The 13,620-nt window shown below is 45.5% G+C and overlaps 1 protein-coding gene across 1 annotated transcript in view; it reads left to right on the forward strand.

Moving 5' to 3' along the window:
- Positions 1-3,166: 3,166 nt before the first annotated feature.
- Positions 3,167-13,620, forward strand: part of Gfm1 (G elongation factor mitochondrial 1) — a 49,296-nt gene continuing 38,842 nt past the window's right edge. Inside the window, exons 1-5 of the mRNA XM_052730404.1 lie at positions 3,167-3,370; positions 4,832-4,984; positions 6,980-7,112; positions 9,699-9,903; positions 11,963-12,079. Of these exons, the coding sequence (XP_052586364.1) occupies positions 3,287-3,370; positions 4,832-4,984; positions 6,980-7,112; positions 9,699-9,903; positions 11,963-12,079 (692 nt within the window). The 5' untranslated portion in view covers positions 3,167-3,286. The remainder of the gene's footprint in view (positions 3,371-4,831; positions 4,985-6,979; positions 7,113-9,698; positions 9,904-11,962; positions 12,080-13,620) is intronic.

The raw sequence follows: 13,620 nt of genomic DNA on the forward strand, positions 1-13,620 counted from the left end.
AATTTAGCAGGAACACCCCATATAGAATTAATTCTTAGTACAACTTTCCCTACTACGAAGGCATTGGCTATGCAGCAAAGGCTTTCCCCAGGAGGCAAATATACAATCTTGACATTTATATAAAACCAAATCACTATGTTTTAAATGGCTCATCAATAAGAGGATAAAATATATAATTCTTGTTCTCTAGGCCACTTTTTTTTCTGTAAATGTTACTGAAAGTAGATCAATATTTTAAGAAAATCTGATTATAAATATAGAAACAGGGATGAGTTCTACATCAGGGTATGGAATTTTGATCTTTTATGATCAAAGAATCATTCTAGTGATACTTAGTTGTAATAATCACACCATTACCATCTTTTAATTAACATTTGCAATGTTTTTATAATATGCTTTAACCTTCTCTAATAGGTTTTACCTCATCTTTTATTTTTCATTTTGGAACAATCTTTACCATAAGATAAAATGTTATTTTACTGTCCAAACCCTTGTCTGGAGATTTCAGTCTAGTGGCTTCCATTGCTACATCTTCAGTGCCAACATTAACTAGACCAGGGAGGATTTTGACTGGGGGAGGTTAGACAAGAAAGAAAATGTGCAGCATTAGACACAAATCAGCAATATAGAATTTCAGAAGTAGTTGAAATTCAGAGTCGTCAGCCTTGTTCTAAATGTTTCAGTTTTTATGACTATATAAGCAAAGTTTTGACAATTTTTAGAGATTAGAGTGGTAGAGATTCCAGCAAAGCATACAACACCAGAGTCACACAGAGAGAACAGGCTACCCACATAGACAGCTCCTCCAGTTGCCTAACAGCCCCTTCTTCTGTTCATTTCCTTCTCCACCAGTGGTTCTGCGTCGGCTTTAAGAGATGTTCTTCTCAGCCCCAATCACAGGTATAATCAAAGCATATCATTGGCCATTCCCAATCTAAGCAATACTAGCCAGCAAGAGTACAAAGTATCTCCAGGACTAAATCTCTGAGTTAGGCTGTTATTAAAGAACATGGTTCTGGCATTTTTTTTTTTTTTAACAAGAATGGAGTCATGAAAGACATCACTGTGATTTATCATGTGACATCGTGAAAGAGAGCAGATACAATGAACTACAGGAGAAAGTGCAGGATGTGTGCAAATGTAGAAACGGATGAGGGAGCTGCTCAATCTTGTCCGGCAGATGTGAAAAAACTAAGAAGATATCCCCGAGGAAGAATGAAAAGGACGAGAATGTTGGTCAGAAAACAGTGACTGAGAATTTGGAACCAGTGTTCGGTCTCTGGATGTCCTATCCTGAGTTATAGCTGACGGTACACTATAGAAGTACACTAAAGACACAGAGCCCGCCGATCTTCCTTTACTACCGGAAAGTACTTGGAACCACTCTCAAATGGAAAGAAGTGTCCTAGTGCCTTGACCTCAGGCTTTGGTCTCTTCCGACAATGCCTCCACCTGTACAGGACCGGGATATCCTGGAAGTAGAGCTTAACTTCCGTCCCAAAGAGCATGATGAGTAACACTGAACTTACACCAAAGTGGAGATAACTGTTATGCCCAGATCGTGGGGACCCCCAAAAGACCACCACGGAGACCAAATCCCGCATGTAAAAGCAAAGAACCTTTATTTCAAGCTCCAGAGCTTAGTCCCTGTCTGTCTGACACAGCGTGAGAGCAGAGAGCCCTGAATTCAGGCGGGGCAGAGTTTTTTTTTTATCATAGCAGAGGTTGGGGTGAAGGGATTTCCAGGGTCCAGGACCCTGGTTGGCTGACAATTGTCTAGGGGTATCTGTACAACAAAAATAGGTGTGTGCTAGACTCAAGGACATCTGGTCACCTTATCTAACAGTTGAAATGTTTGGGATGTCAGGTACTTCCTCACCCCTGGGTAGATCCCTGGGTGGTATCAGCTTAAAGCTTTTCCTGGATCTGGGTGTTGCCTGCCAGTAAGCCTGTCACAGAAGTTGTGTCTTGGCCCCTAAGCCTGTCATGGCTGCTGTGTGGTCAAGCTATTTTGGGGCCCCTTCACAGTAACAATGGTCCACGGCACCATTTTCAGCAGAGAGGGAACATGGTGTGACTTAAAAGGACCCTTTCAGTCAGTGTGTTGAGACTATACTGAAATACAGCGAAGACAAGCAGCGACGTCAGCCCAGGGCTCATCACAGTAACTCCAGGACGAAATGGCCCAGTTGAGAAGGGGGAATGAAGTGGAAAGTTCTGGATACAGCCTCAAGGTGGCAACCGTAGGCAGGATGTGCTGGAAGCTTTAGATACAGGCGTCAGCAAGTGGTGCCAAAGTGAGTGCCAAGCCGGGCGGTGGTGGCGCACGCCTTTAATCCCAGCACTCGGGAGGCAGAGCCAGGCGGATCTCTGTGAGTTCGAGGCCAGCCTGGGCTACCAAGTGAGTCCCAGGAAAGGCGCAAAGCTACACAGAGAAACCCTGTCTCGAAAAACCAAACCATGGAGACTGTAGGGGAAGGGTTGGGGAAGGGCAGAGGCTCCCTTTTGGATGTATCAAGTTTTAGATGTCTTTAAGATGTCTAAGTAGAAGAGTCACGCGTGCAGTTTTGTAGACACAGGACACATAGCTAATACGACTGACGAACAATAAAGAATGTTACCAAGGAAATTTATTTGTAACTCAACATTTGTCTGTTATCATTTCCCCCATATTCTCTAATACTGTAACAATGTAGACATTGTACTTTTGTGTGTGTGTACTTCTTCCACTGAATTGTTATAAACATCATCCCATTGTTATGCAGATAAAACAACCGTGTTTAAAATTTGCTGCTTTTCTTTCATTTTGTTGAAAGGGGTCTGCCTCACCTGTCTAGTCTTGACTGGCCTGGAACTCTATGTCGACCAGGCTATCTTGGAACGCACAGAGATCCGCCCAGCTCTGCCTCCGATGTGTTGTTGTTAAATCCGTGCGCCACCACGCCAGGCGTATTTTTGATACAGTGATGATTTTTATTTTTATTTTTTTCCCTTTAGAGACAAAGGGACGAGACTATGCCCACTCAGCAGCAATGCCATCTCCCCTTGACGATCCACTGCACAAACGCACTTTCTCCTCCTGACCAGGAGATGGCGAGCTCTACCTGACGCTCAGACCGAGGTGCCTCTCCCGCTGCCTTCCTCCAGCCGCCCTCCTGATCTTCCTCCCGGAAGCGCTCTGCGGCCCGGGTTGCCGGCGTGACTTTGAGCGCTTCCCGCTCTGCTGCCGGTGCAGAGCGGAGCAGAGCGGAGCAGGAACCCTGCAAGTGGCTGATCCGGACTTGCCATGCGGCTGCTGCGGGTCGCCGCGGCCCTGGGGCGTGGGCCGCTCCCTCGGGTCCCTGCCGTCCTGGGCTGGCAGGGGAAGCAGGTACTGGTGCCCGGCGAGCCTTCCAGAGCCGGGCAGGTGGCAACACCCCTTCTTTTACCCGGGATCTTGAGCGGCGCTGTCCGGAGACCCCGAAAGCTCCCGGGTATCCGCAGGCCAGCTCGGCCTTGAGACCTGCAGCCCTGCTCTGGGGTCTTCTGCTTCTTGATGGGTGTGATTTACTACCTTAAAGAGAAGTGCCCTGCGTGAAGTCAGATGAAAAGTTAGTGTCCCCGGGGCTCGTGCCCCTGGTCTCTGACTGGTTATCTATCCAATGCTCTTGTGACTACTGAGTATGGATGGATGCTCTGTACGGGTGCTGTGTTCTTTGATTGGCGCCCAGCTTCCTGGTGCTTTTCTCTGGTCATGTTTCCCACTTAGGTGCATAGATTAAACGTTGTAAGCCTTTGGAATGAGGTACTCCGCGTAGGGCAGCCACTGGTAGATGTGCCTTACCTGTTATGGAGCCCTGGTCTGTTTTGCTGTCAAATGTCCCTGTGGCTTAATCGTCCAGGCACTTGTCAACTGTCTGCTTCTCCATGCCAGTTCCCTCTCCCCAGAAGTTGTTGCAAAGCATTTGGGTGTGCAGTTTTTTTTTTTTTTTTTGATTCCATAAACACATCCCCTGACCCCACTGTAAAGTTAGCAGGAACAACTACCACCAAAAATAAATAAATAAGATAAAATAAAAAGGTACTTCACTGTTTTGTGCAGATGAACCTGGGAACCTTTGGGGGTTGTCTTGGGCAGTTAGTTGTATAGACCATGGATGTCCTCATATACCCTTGCTAGCTGTGAACTACAGGAAGGGGGAAGACAGAAAACCCGAGGTACAATTTAATCTAAAACTTATATTTCTTATTAAAGCGGTCTTTGAGAGGTAGAGTTTTGATTTTATGATATTCGGTGTGTATTTTAAAACTTAAGTCTGGGACGGGCAAGATGGGCTCAGACGTAAGGGCAGTTGCCAAGCATGACAACTTGAGTATCAGTCTTGAGACTCACATGGTGGCCGGGCCTGATCGGACTCCTTCAAATTGTCCTTTTCACCTCCATATGACTTCTCTTCCAGAGAAAGAGTTCAATTCCTAGCTCTTACATGTCAGCTCAGAACGGTCTATAACTCCAATTCCAGGGAATACAAGGCCCTCTTCCTGCACCAGGCATGCATGTGATGCACAGACATACATGCAAGCAAAACACATATGCCCCAAAATAAACAAATCTAAAAAGTTTAAAACTAACATTTAGCAATTGTGTCTGTCCTGCTTTTATTTTTCAGTATTATTGGGAATTAAATCCAGGATTCTGTGTATAATACCCCTTTATTAGGAATTAAATCCAGGGTTCTGTGTATAATACCCCTTGCGTTGAGATTGAGAAAAATAAAATCCATAGTTCCCCTTTTAACTGTGATCTCTTATGAAAGGTATGTTAAATTGAGCTTTAAAAACTGTTTTTCAGGCTAATTGGAAGGCCTACCGCTGGTGTTCATCAGGAATAATTCCCAATGAAAAAATCCGAAATATCGGAATCTCAGCTCACATTGATTCTGGGAAGACGACGTTAACGGAGCGGGTGCTGTACTACACTGGCAGGATTGCCACGATGCACGAGGTGTGTGGTGAATGGTTGATTCCAGAGGGTTTGTATTGTTTTGTGGTTAGGATTTTATGAGGGTTACAAAACCTGGGTCAGAGGATTGTTGGCCAAAGTCAGATGTACAAAGAGGGAGGCCACGCTGGATTTATGTTACTATGACTAATCTCTGTAGAGGAGATCACTGTGAGTATCCTGAGTGAATGCTGAGTCAGTGTCATGGACCCTTACACAGCTGTTACAATAGTCTTAACCATTTAATGAAGGGTACGGGTTTTAATGTTAAATAGGAAGTGAATTTTAAAGGATGCTGCTGTCGATGGAAAAAAACCATAGCTCTCATCTTAAAGGAAATAAAAGTTTATCCTGGAGCCATTTTGAGTGACCATGGCCTGGGAACACAGATTTAGGTTACCTCAAATTCCATGTTCCAACATGGAAGCAGATTCATAATGTTTCAGTTTTATAGAACAAAGAAAGGTATAAATCGAGGCAAGTTTAAAGTGCATTGGTGGGTACCCCAGAGAGGCAGGCCCAGTGAGATATGGGGAGCCGTTCTTTAGGCCCAAAATGCTCTCTGATGACATTCTTAGCTTTAGGGTTGGCAGAAGCTAGTGTCCTGCTAAGTTAATGGCTTCTAAGAGGTTTTTATTTCTTATCACGAGGTGTTAGTTCAGATACAGAGTGGGGCAAGGAATGGTGTAGTGATATATTGTGTGCCCTAATAAAATTTACCTGAAGATCAGAGAACAGAACAAGCCACTAGATTAAACATAGAGGCCAGGCAGTGTTGGCACACACCTTTAATCCTAGCACTCAGGAGGCAGAGATCCATCTGGATCTCTGTGAGTTCAAAGCCACCCTGGACTACGTGAGATTCACTCAGTCTAGGAGAGAAACAGAGCCAGGCAGTGGTGGCACACACCTTTAATCCCAGCACTTGAGAGTCACATGCCTTTAATCCCATCACTAAAGAGATTGAGACAGGAAGTGATATGGCAGGGCGGAGAAAGGTATGTGAAGTGTGAGGAGACAGGAACTAAAGGCTTTTTCGGCTAGAGGCCTATCAGCTGAGGCTTTTCAGGCTGAGGAGCCCTAGAAGTAAGAGATGGCTTGTTCTTTTGTCTCTCTGATCTTCAGGCAAATTTTATTAGGGTACATGATATATCACCACAGAATGGCTGTTCCAGAAGGTTAAGACTAGCCCAACATAAGGTAATTAACTTCTGAACCTGTAAAATCCCAGTCTCTCTCCAGTACTGAAATTCTGATTAATCCAACCATCTCTGCAGGCACGGACTCCATCATTCACAGCCAGACACAGCTTCTTTTTGTTCACAGTGTTGAGTATAAGCTATATTAAAAACATGTCAGAAAAAAATTATTTAAAATATTGACACTTGAAGCCAGGTATGGTGGTGCATGCCTTTAATCCCAGCACTTGGGAGGCAGAGGCAGGCAGATCTCTGTGAGTTTGAGGCCAGCCTGGGCTACAGAGCGAGTTCCAGGACAGGCACCAAAACTACACAGAGAAACCCTGTCTCAAAAAAACAAAAACAAAAAATATTGACACTTGAAAGATGCTGCTGTAGTACCATGGAGTAATTATCCCTTCAGTTTAAACTGTTCTTCAGGTAAAGAGCATCCGGTAAAGTATACACTTTACAAGCTGAGCCCTAACTTTTTGTGCCTCAGAATCCACGTGGAACAGAGCTGGAAGGCCTGTTGCCTGGGTGTCAGTGTGTAGACTATGCAAAGCCAGCAGACGGCAGTACAGAGGGAGACAGGTGGTTGCCCCAGATACTGGGCAGCTGCTGAAGAGATTAACCAAGCATGGGAGCTGAGACGGGAAACCCTGTCATAAACATAAAACATCAGTTTATGAAATGATATGGTCAAAGTATCGGGCTTATATGACAGTTGTGTGTGTTAGCTTTGTTGTCTGGTTCCATTTCAGTAAAGATTTCTTTCTTGGGATGACAGAAGAGTCTGAATTTTTGTGCTTATGTTTAGGTGAAAGGTAAAGATGGAGTTGGTGCTGTCATGGATTCCATGGAACTAGAGAGACAGAGAGGAATCACTATTCAGTCAGCAGCTACCTACACCATGTGGAAAGACATCAATATCAACATTATAGATACTCCAGGTAAGCAAGCCCTGTGTTCCCTAGTTCCTGTGGGCAAAAATGTATGTAGCTCTTTCTTCTACTATGACCCAGTTCACCTTCAAGTATCACATTTTAAAAGTGCAAAACTTAGCCGGGTGGTGGTAGCGGTGGCAGCGCACACCTTTAATCCCAGCACTTGGGAGGCAGAGCCAGGCGGATCTCTGAGTTTGAGGCCAGCCTGGGCTACAGAGCAAGATCCAGGACAGGCACCAAAACAACATAGAGAAATCCTGTCTGGAAAAACCAAAAAAAAAAAAAAAAAGTACGAAACTTAATTCCTATCGGATTTAGGACTTAAAGCACTTCATCTGCATGTGGCTTCTTTGAAAATAACACAACCAAGTATGACAGGCTCTTGCCTTTAACATATTGTCAAATTCCCTACTAGTAATCCTGTTGAGCCTTGAACCTGATGCTGCGTGCATAGAATTGGTGGGATGAGGAATCTGCATTACAATTTAAAGATGGGTGTTATGAGCATAGATAAAAAACATTTCATAGTATCCGGTTAGTCAGTTTTTTGTCAACCTGACACAAGCGAGAGTCAATGGGAAGATAAAACGCCGCCGCCATCAGATTGCCTGTAGGCATGTCTGTGGGGCATTTTATTGATTGCTAATGGGCAGAGGGTCAAGCCCACTGGGGGCATAGCCCCCCAACCCCCTCCCCACATGTACACAGGTGCTCCTGAGAGATACAAAGAAGTGTGCTAAGCAAGCCAGTGTGGAACCTCCATGATCTCTGCTTTAGTTTTTGTAGCCAGGTTCCTGCTTTGAGTTTCCTTTATAGTGGACTCTAACCTGTGAGCCAGATCAACCCTTTCCTCCCCAAGTTGCTTTTGGTCATGATGTTTCATCAAAAAAAAAAAACAAAAACAGCAGCAACAAAAAATGGAGGGGAGGAACTGACTAATACAGAACTTGGGACAGCTCGTGGTTACTGCTGTGACAGACCTGACCTGTTGGAGGAGATTGTGGAAGGCCTTTGGAACTTTGAGCTGGGAAAGTCATCGAGTGCTTAGAACTTAATGGGCTATTGTGGGTGCTCAGAAAGTAGGGATGCTGAAAGAGATGCCGATGAGGTGTGGCTTATGAAGTTCCAGGGAGAAGCGAAGGCTGTATCAGGGCCACTTAGGTGATGCTTTGAATAAGACTCTACAGTGTCTGGTCAGCTGGGGCTGAAGAATCAGCTGTGATTAACAAGAACCACTGAAGAAACATTTGCTCTGCTCAGACAGTCCATGCTGGTCTGCTGGAGGTGAGAAGGTGGCAGCGATTAAGAAGAAGCCAGCATCACGGAGGTGAACCCTTCTGGGAGGATTTCCCCAGGGTCAGCACACACAAGCTGTGGTCTAGAGGGGGCCAGGATTTCATGTCATGCTGGCCACTGAACTTGGTGATGTGAAAGCGTCATCCAAGCAGTGCTGGTTTTGAAGGCATGCAGGGAGAGCAGCGGAAGCTTGGCACTGTGAGAGGCTGTTGACATGAGGGCATCCCCAGTTGCAGTAGAATGCCCGGGATTGACAGAGTCCTGGAGAAGATTCGAGGCTTGGCATAACGTGATAGGGTTAGCCCTGAAGAGATTCTTAGGAGAGGCTGTGGGTGGAGGCGCAGCCCAGTTTCAATAGAGACCCCGGCATCTTGGAGGTGCCAGTACTATGGGACGACCAGCAGGGACAGGTTGAGGAGTCGGTTAAGGACAGGTTGAGGAGCTGGCCTGAACCTAGGAGAGACACTGTATGTGTTGTGGTTGGTAGAGCCAGAGAGGTGGAGCTGCCCAAGCCCTTTAGAACTTTGACACTCTTGATGTTTGGTTTCGCTTTGATTCAATTGTGCCTGGTCCTGACTCTTCCCTCCTGGAGTGAGAAAGTGTTTACCTTGTGTTTTCATTTCACAGGAACCCACGGTTATGAGATCTTGACTATTTTAGAGACTTTAGACTTCTCAAAGAGATTCGGGTTTTAAAGACCGACACTTTTAAAGTTCTGTTCTATATGTGGTACTATATTAACGTGAGATCTGGAGGATAAACAAGAAGAAGATTAGTTAAGATTGTTGTGTTGCTATGCCAGGTTGACAAGGGATCAGTTGTCTTGGCTATTTTTTTGTCACTTTGACACAAGCTAGAGTCAAGTGGGAACAGAAACCTCATTTGGGAAAATACCTGTCACATCGCCTGTAGGAAATTCTGTGTGTGTGTGTGTGTGTGTGTGTGTGTGTGTGTGTGTGTGTGTGTGTGTGCCCACATTTCTTAATTGCTAGTGAATAGGAGGGCCCAGCCCCCTTAGGGGAGGTCACACCCCTAGACAGGTGGTCTTGGCTCATGTAAGACCGTGGGCTGAGCTAGCCGTGAGGAGCGAGTGAGTAAGCAGCCGTGGTCTCGGCTTCCGTTCCTGCCTTGAGTTCCTGCCGTGGCTTCCCCAGGTGGTGGACGTAACCCGTAAGCCAAGTAAGCCCTTTCCTCCCGAGTTGTTTCGGGTGTTTATCACCCACTAGGAAAGCTGACAAGGACACATCGTTTGTACATTAACAATCCACACTGTTCTTTCAAACCCTCCTCATTTAGGCCACGTGGATTTCACGATAGAAGTGGAAAGGGCCCTGCGGGTGTTGGATGGTGCAATCCTTGTCCTCTGTGCCGTCGGTGGAGTCCAGTGCCAGACCATGACTGTCAATCGTCAGATGAAGCGCTACGACGTGCCGTTTTTAACCTTCATTAACAAGCTGGACCGAGCGGGCTCCAACCCAGCCAGGGCCCTTCAACAGATGAGGTACTGAGCCTCAGGAGTGTTGATCCGGACAGCAGACTTCACATTCAGGACAGTTAATTCAGTTATTGTGTCTGTCCTAAAGTGTTTTTTTTCTTGTTTCACAAATGCGTTTCTGTGAGTCTTGGTAAATGGACCGCAGCCTCAGTGGTTTAATTTACCCTGTGGTTCCTCAGCTGCCTTCGCTGTCAGTGGGGAAAACATGTTGTATTTCTGGGGTAGTTGATGATTCCGGAATACAGTCCAGCAGCTTCTGCCGCTGTGCTGCCGTCAGGGAAGTCCACGCTGCTAGAGATCCTTGCTTTGCCTTTAGTTAAACCTAGAGAAGGCTTTGGTTTTCACAGAGGTAGCAAACGCAGCTGCCATGCCCCTGTCAGATGTTACAGAGCAGAGCTGATGGGCATAGCTGGACCTTCTGTGGTAGGAAATGGGCTAAGAGTGGCGGATCTGGTGCCAAATCCCGATGGAGGGTGTGTCTGCGGATGTGAAAGTGAGATTTGTCTTCTCCGGGTGTTGGAATATTTTTCGTCCTTATTTGACTTGTGTTTGGCACTAGAAGAACTCTTCCTACCAGTTCTTGTTCTGTGTTCTGAGCAGCTTCTTTTTCTCCATTATTTTATTATTCTGGTTTATCTTCTCTCATTTTGGAACTCTTGTGAAGCAGATCTGGGGACTTGTGGACCTGGCCCTCATGTCTTGTCTCCAGCTCATGAGAGAGTCCTTTTTATTTGTGTGTGTGTGTGTGTGTGTGTGTGTGTGTGTGTGTGTGTGTGTGTGTGTGCATGTGTTTGTGTGTGTGTGTGTATACACATACACATGATGAGTGGGGGGTGCCCATGCCACTCACACGTGGGCATCAGGACAGCTTTGCGGTTTGGGTCCTTTTACATGGACACCAGGATAATTGAATTTTTAGTTACCAGGCTTTCATGGTGAGTGTCTCCACCAATTGAGCAATCTTACTGGCCCAAACAGAATTTTTGAGGTTAATTTTTAGCTCATGAATTGGATAGTCATCTGTGTCTTTTCTGTTATTTAGCCTTTTAAAAATATTCAGCAATATATAGCTAATTCCATAATTTTTTATTACTGTAACATTTTTTTTTTCATAGAGGTACTTTACAAATCTCTAAGTTTGGTCTCAGGATGTAGCTCAGTGATAGAGCACTTACCTAGTATGTTTAATCCCTAGCACTACAAAATCTTAATTTAAATCTTATTTCTTTCCTCTGGTAACTATTCTTGGATATTAATACATTTCTTTAAAAAATATTTTTAGTAGTTATTCTTATTTATGTGTCTGTGTAAGTGGACACCTGTTTGCAGTTATCCAGGGAGGCAAGAAGAGGTGTTAGATCTCCTGGAGCTGGAGTTACAGGCAGTTGTGAACTCCCTGGCAGATGCTAAGAAACAAATTCAGGTCCTCTAGAAGAGCAGCAAGCCCTTTTAACCACTGAGCCATCTTGCCAGCCCCAGATATTAGTACGTGCCTTATGCTCACCCTTTTTCTGTAAGCTCTTCACTGCCTTCAAATTCCAGTCATGTCCACGTAGCTGTCTGTCCATAGTTACCACGGAGCCCTAGCTCACCCTAAACGGCTCCACCGGAGTGTATCTCAAGGTGGGGTCCCTCCTGGTAACTGTCTAACTGGTAGATGAGTGAGTGTGCGCAGTAGCGGGCTGATGTGTTTTCCCGTGAGAAGCCCCTGTCTGAATGGCTGTCTTTCTGTCACTTGATTTAAGAATGAGAACTAGGCTGCCATCCTGCTGTCTTGATTTGCCGGCCGTGGATTTTTCTCCTCCCCCTGCTTCAGAACCAGCACGTTCAGGGAGGCTGGGATAGAGGTGATTTCTCTGTTGTTCAGGCAGGCTTGCGGCGTTGTTTCCTTGTTAGCTCCTGAGTTTGGATGTCTGTTGTGGCTGCTTTGTTTCTCTCCTTCTAACCCGCTGTTAGCATCCGCCTCAGTTCTCCGATGTCTGCCAGTGCTTGTTTGTTTGGTTTTTGCCTTTTATCATTTCCAAATAATTTTGAGAGAAGGCAAACAAATATTTTTGTTTTTCAGATCCAAACTAAATCACAATGCAGCATTTGTGCAGATACCCATCGGCTTGGAGGGTGATTTTAAGGGTGTTATAGACCTCATTGAGGAGCGAGCTATTTACTTTGATGGAGACTTTGGGTAAGTGCTAAACTGCACTACTAAAATCTTATATTTTAAAAAACATCAACGAAAAGGAAGACATTAGTTAAACATAGACCAACTGGTCAATCCTTTTGGAATGTGCCTGAATGTCATTCTTTAAGGCGATTTTAATGGTTTAAAATTAATTGTTCTTAGAAGTCATTCTAGAGAATGTCACTTCTTGGGAATACACTCATATCACATTACATCATGTATGCATGAGCCCCTACCCCCCTTTTTAGAGAGGTCTTCCTGTGTAGCTGAGGTTTAGCTTAGGCTTACTATATTGGGCAGGGAGTGTAGTTCAGGCTAGACTTCAACTCATGATCCTCCTGCCTCAGCTTCCCAAATGCTGGGGTTTTAGGTGTTTGCCACCACACTGTGAAAGGAGTCTTTCAGTTTTCACTGGAAGCATTCTCTCTTCACTAGTTCATTTCATCTTGTAAGCTCCTGGGGTTGCATTTCTCTTTCCTTCCTTCCTTCCTTCCTTCCTTCCTTCCTTCCTTCCTTCCTTCCTTCCTTCCTTTCCTTCCTTCCTTCCTTCCTTCCTTCCTTCCTTCCTTCTCTCTCTCTCTCTCTCTCTTTCTTTCTTTCAACAGGGTCTCTTGGGGTTTGGGGATTTAGCTCAGTGGTAGAGCGCTTGCCTAGCAAGTGAAAGGCCCTGAGTTCAGTCCTCAGCTTGGGGGCGGGGGGGGGGGGGGGGGGGGAGGGGGGGGAGGAACAGGGTCTCTCTACGTAGCCCTGGCTATTGTGGAACTCACTATGTAGACCAGGCTGGCCTTGATCTCTCAGAGATCTACCTGCCTCTGCTTCCCAAGTGCTGAGATTAAGGTTACCACCCCTGGCTTAGAGCAGCATTTCTGTATCCTGAGCGTATAATAAAGAGTGGGAGAATGCAGGGTGTCAGGAGCCGTTGTCACGAGCTATTGCGGGCCAGGACACAAATACAGCTTATAGCAGTTGGTAATTCAGATGTCAGCCCACCCGAGGAATGTTCTCAGCTGGGGTACCCTGCCGAGCAAGGCTGCAGACCACTGACTCTGAAGACCGTTGCTTCCATCTGTAACTTCTTGTGCAATTACAGCTGTGCTCTCTCCCCATTACCATGCCTTTTCATGAAATGTGTGCCTGTAATCTCATGACTGCATCTCAACCTTATGGGCGCACATACGTCCGTGGGTGGTCAGGAAGACGACTTTTCATTAGCTGTACAATTCTGATAGATGGAAAATATACTAGGAGATGCTTCATAGCCAGATCCATTGCCCCACATGGACTGTAGGCACTTAAAGTCTGCCTTGTTCCTTCTGCTCAGACTAACACCAGAAAGTAACAGTCTCTCCTCACACACACTGCACACAGTCAGCTCATTTTTACCTCAGAGCAAGTTCAAACTAGACTAAAGGCCTTTGTAAATAGATCCTAAGTTTAAAACTTTACAGTTATATACAAGGTCAGAGTCGCAGGTGTCTTACCAAGGTTCCCACACAAAGCTTTTTTCTTAAAAAGTCCACCAATTCTTTGCTTGCCAAGTCTGC

This window comes from Peromyscus californicus, unplaced genomic scaffold, assembly GCF_007827085.1.
Source record: "Peromyscus californicus insignis strain IS unplaced genomic scaffold, ASM782708v3 Scaffold_9__1_contigs__length_137607984, whole genome shotgun sequence".
NCBI lineage: Eukaryota > Metazoa > Chordata > Mammalia > Rodentia > Cricetidae > Peromyscus > Peromyscus californicus.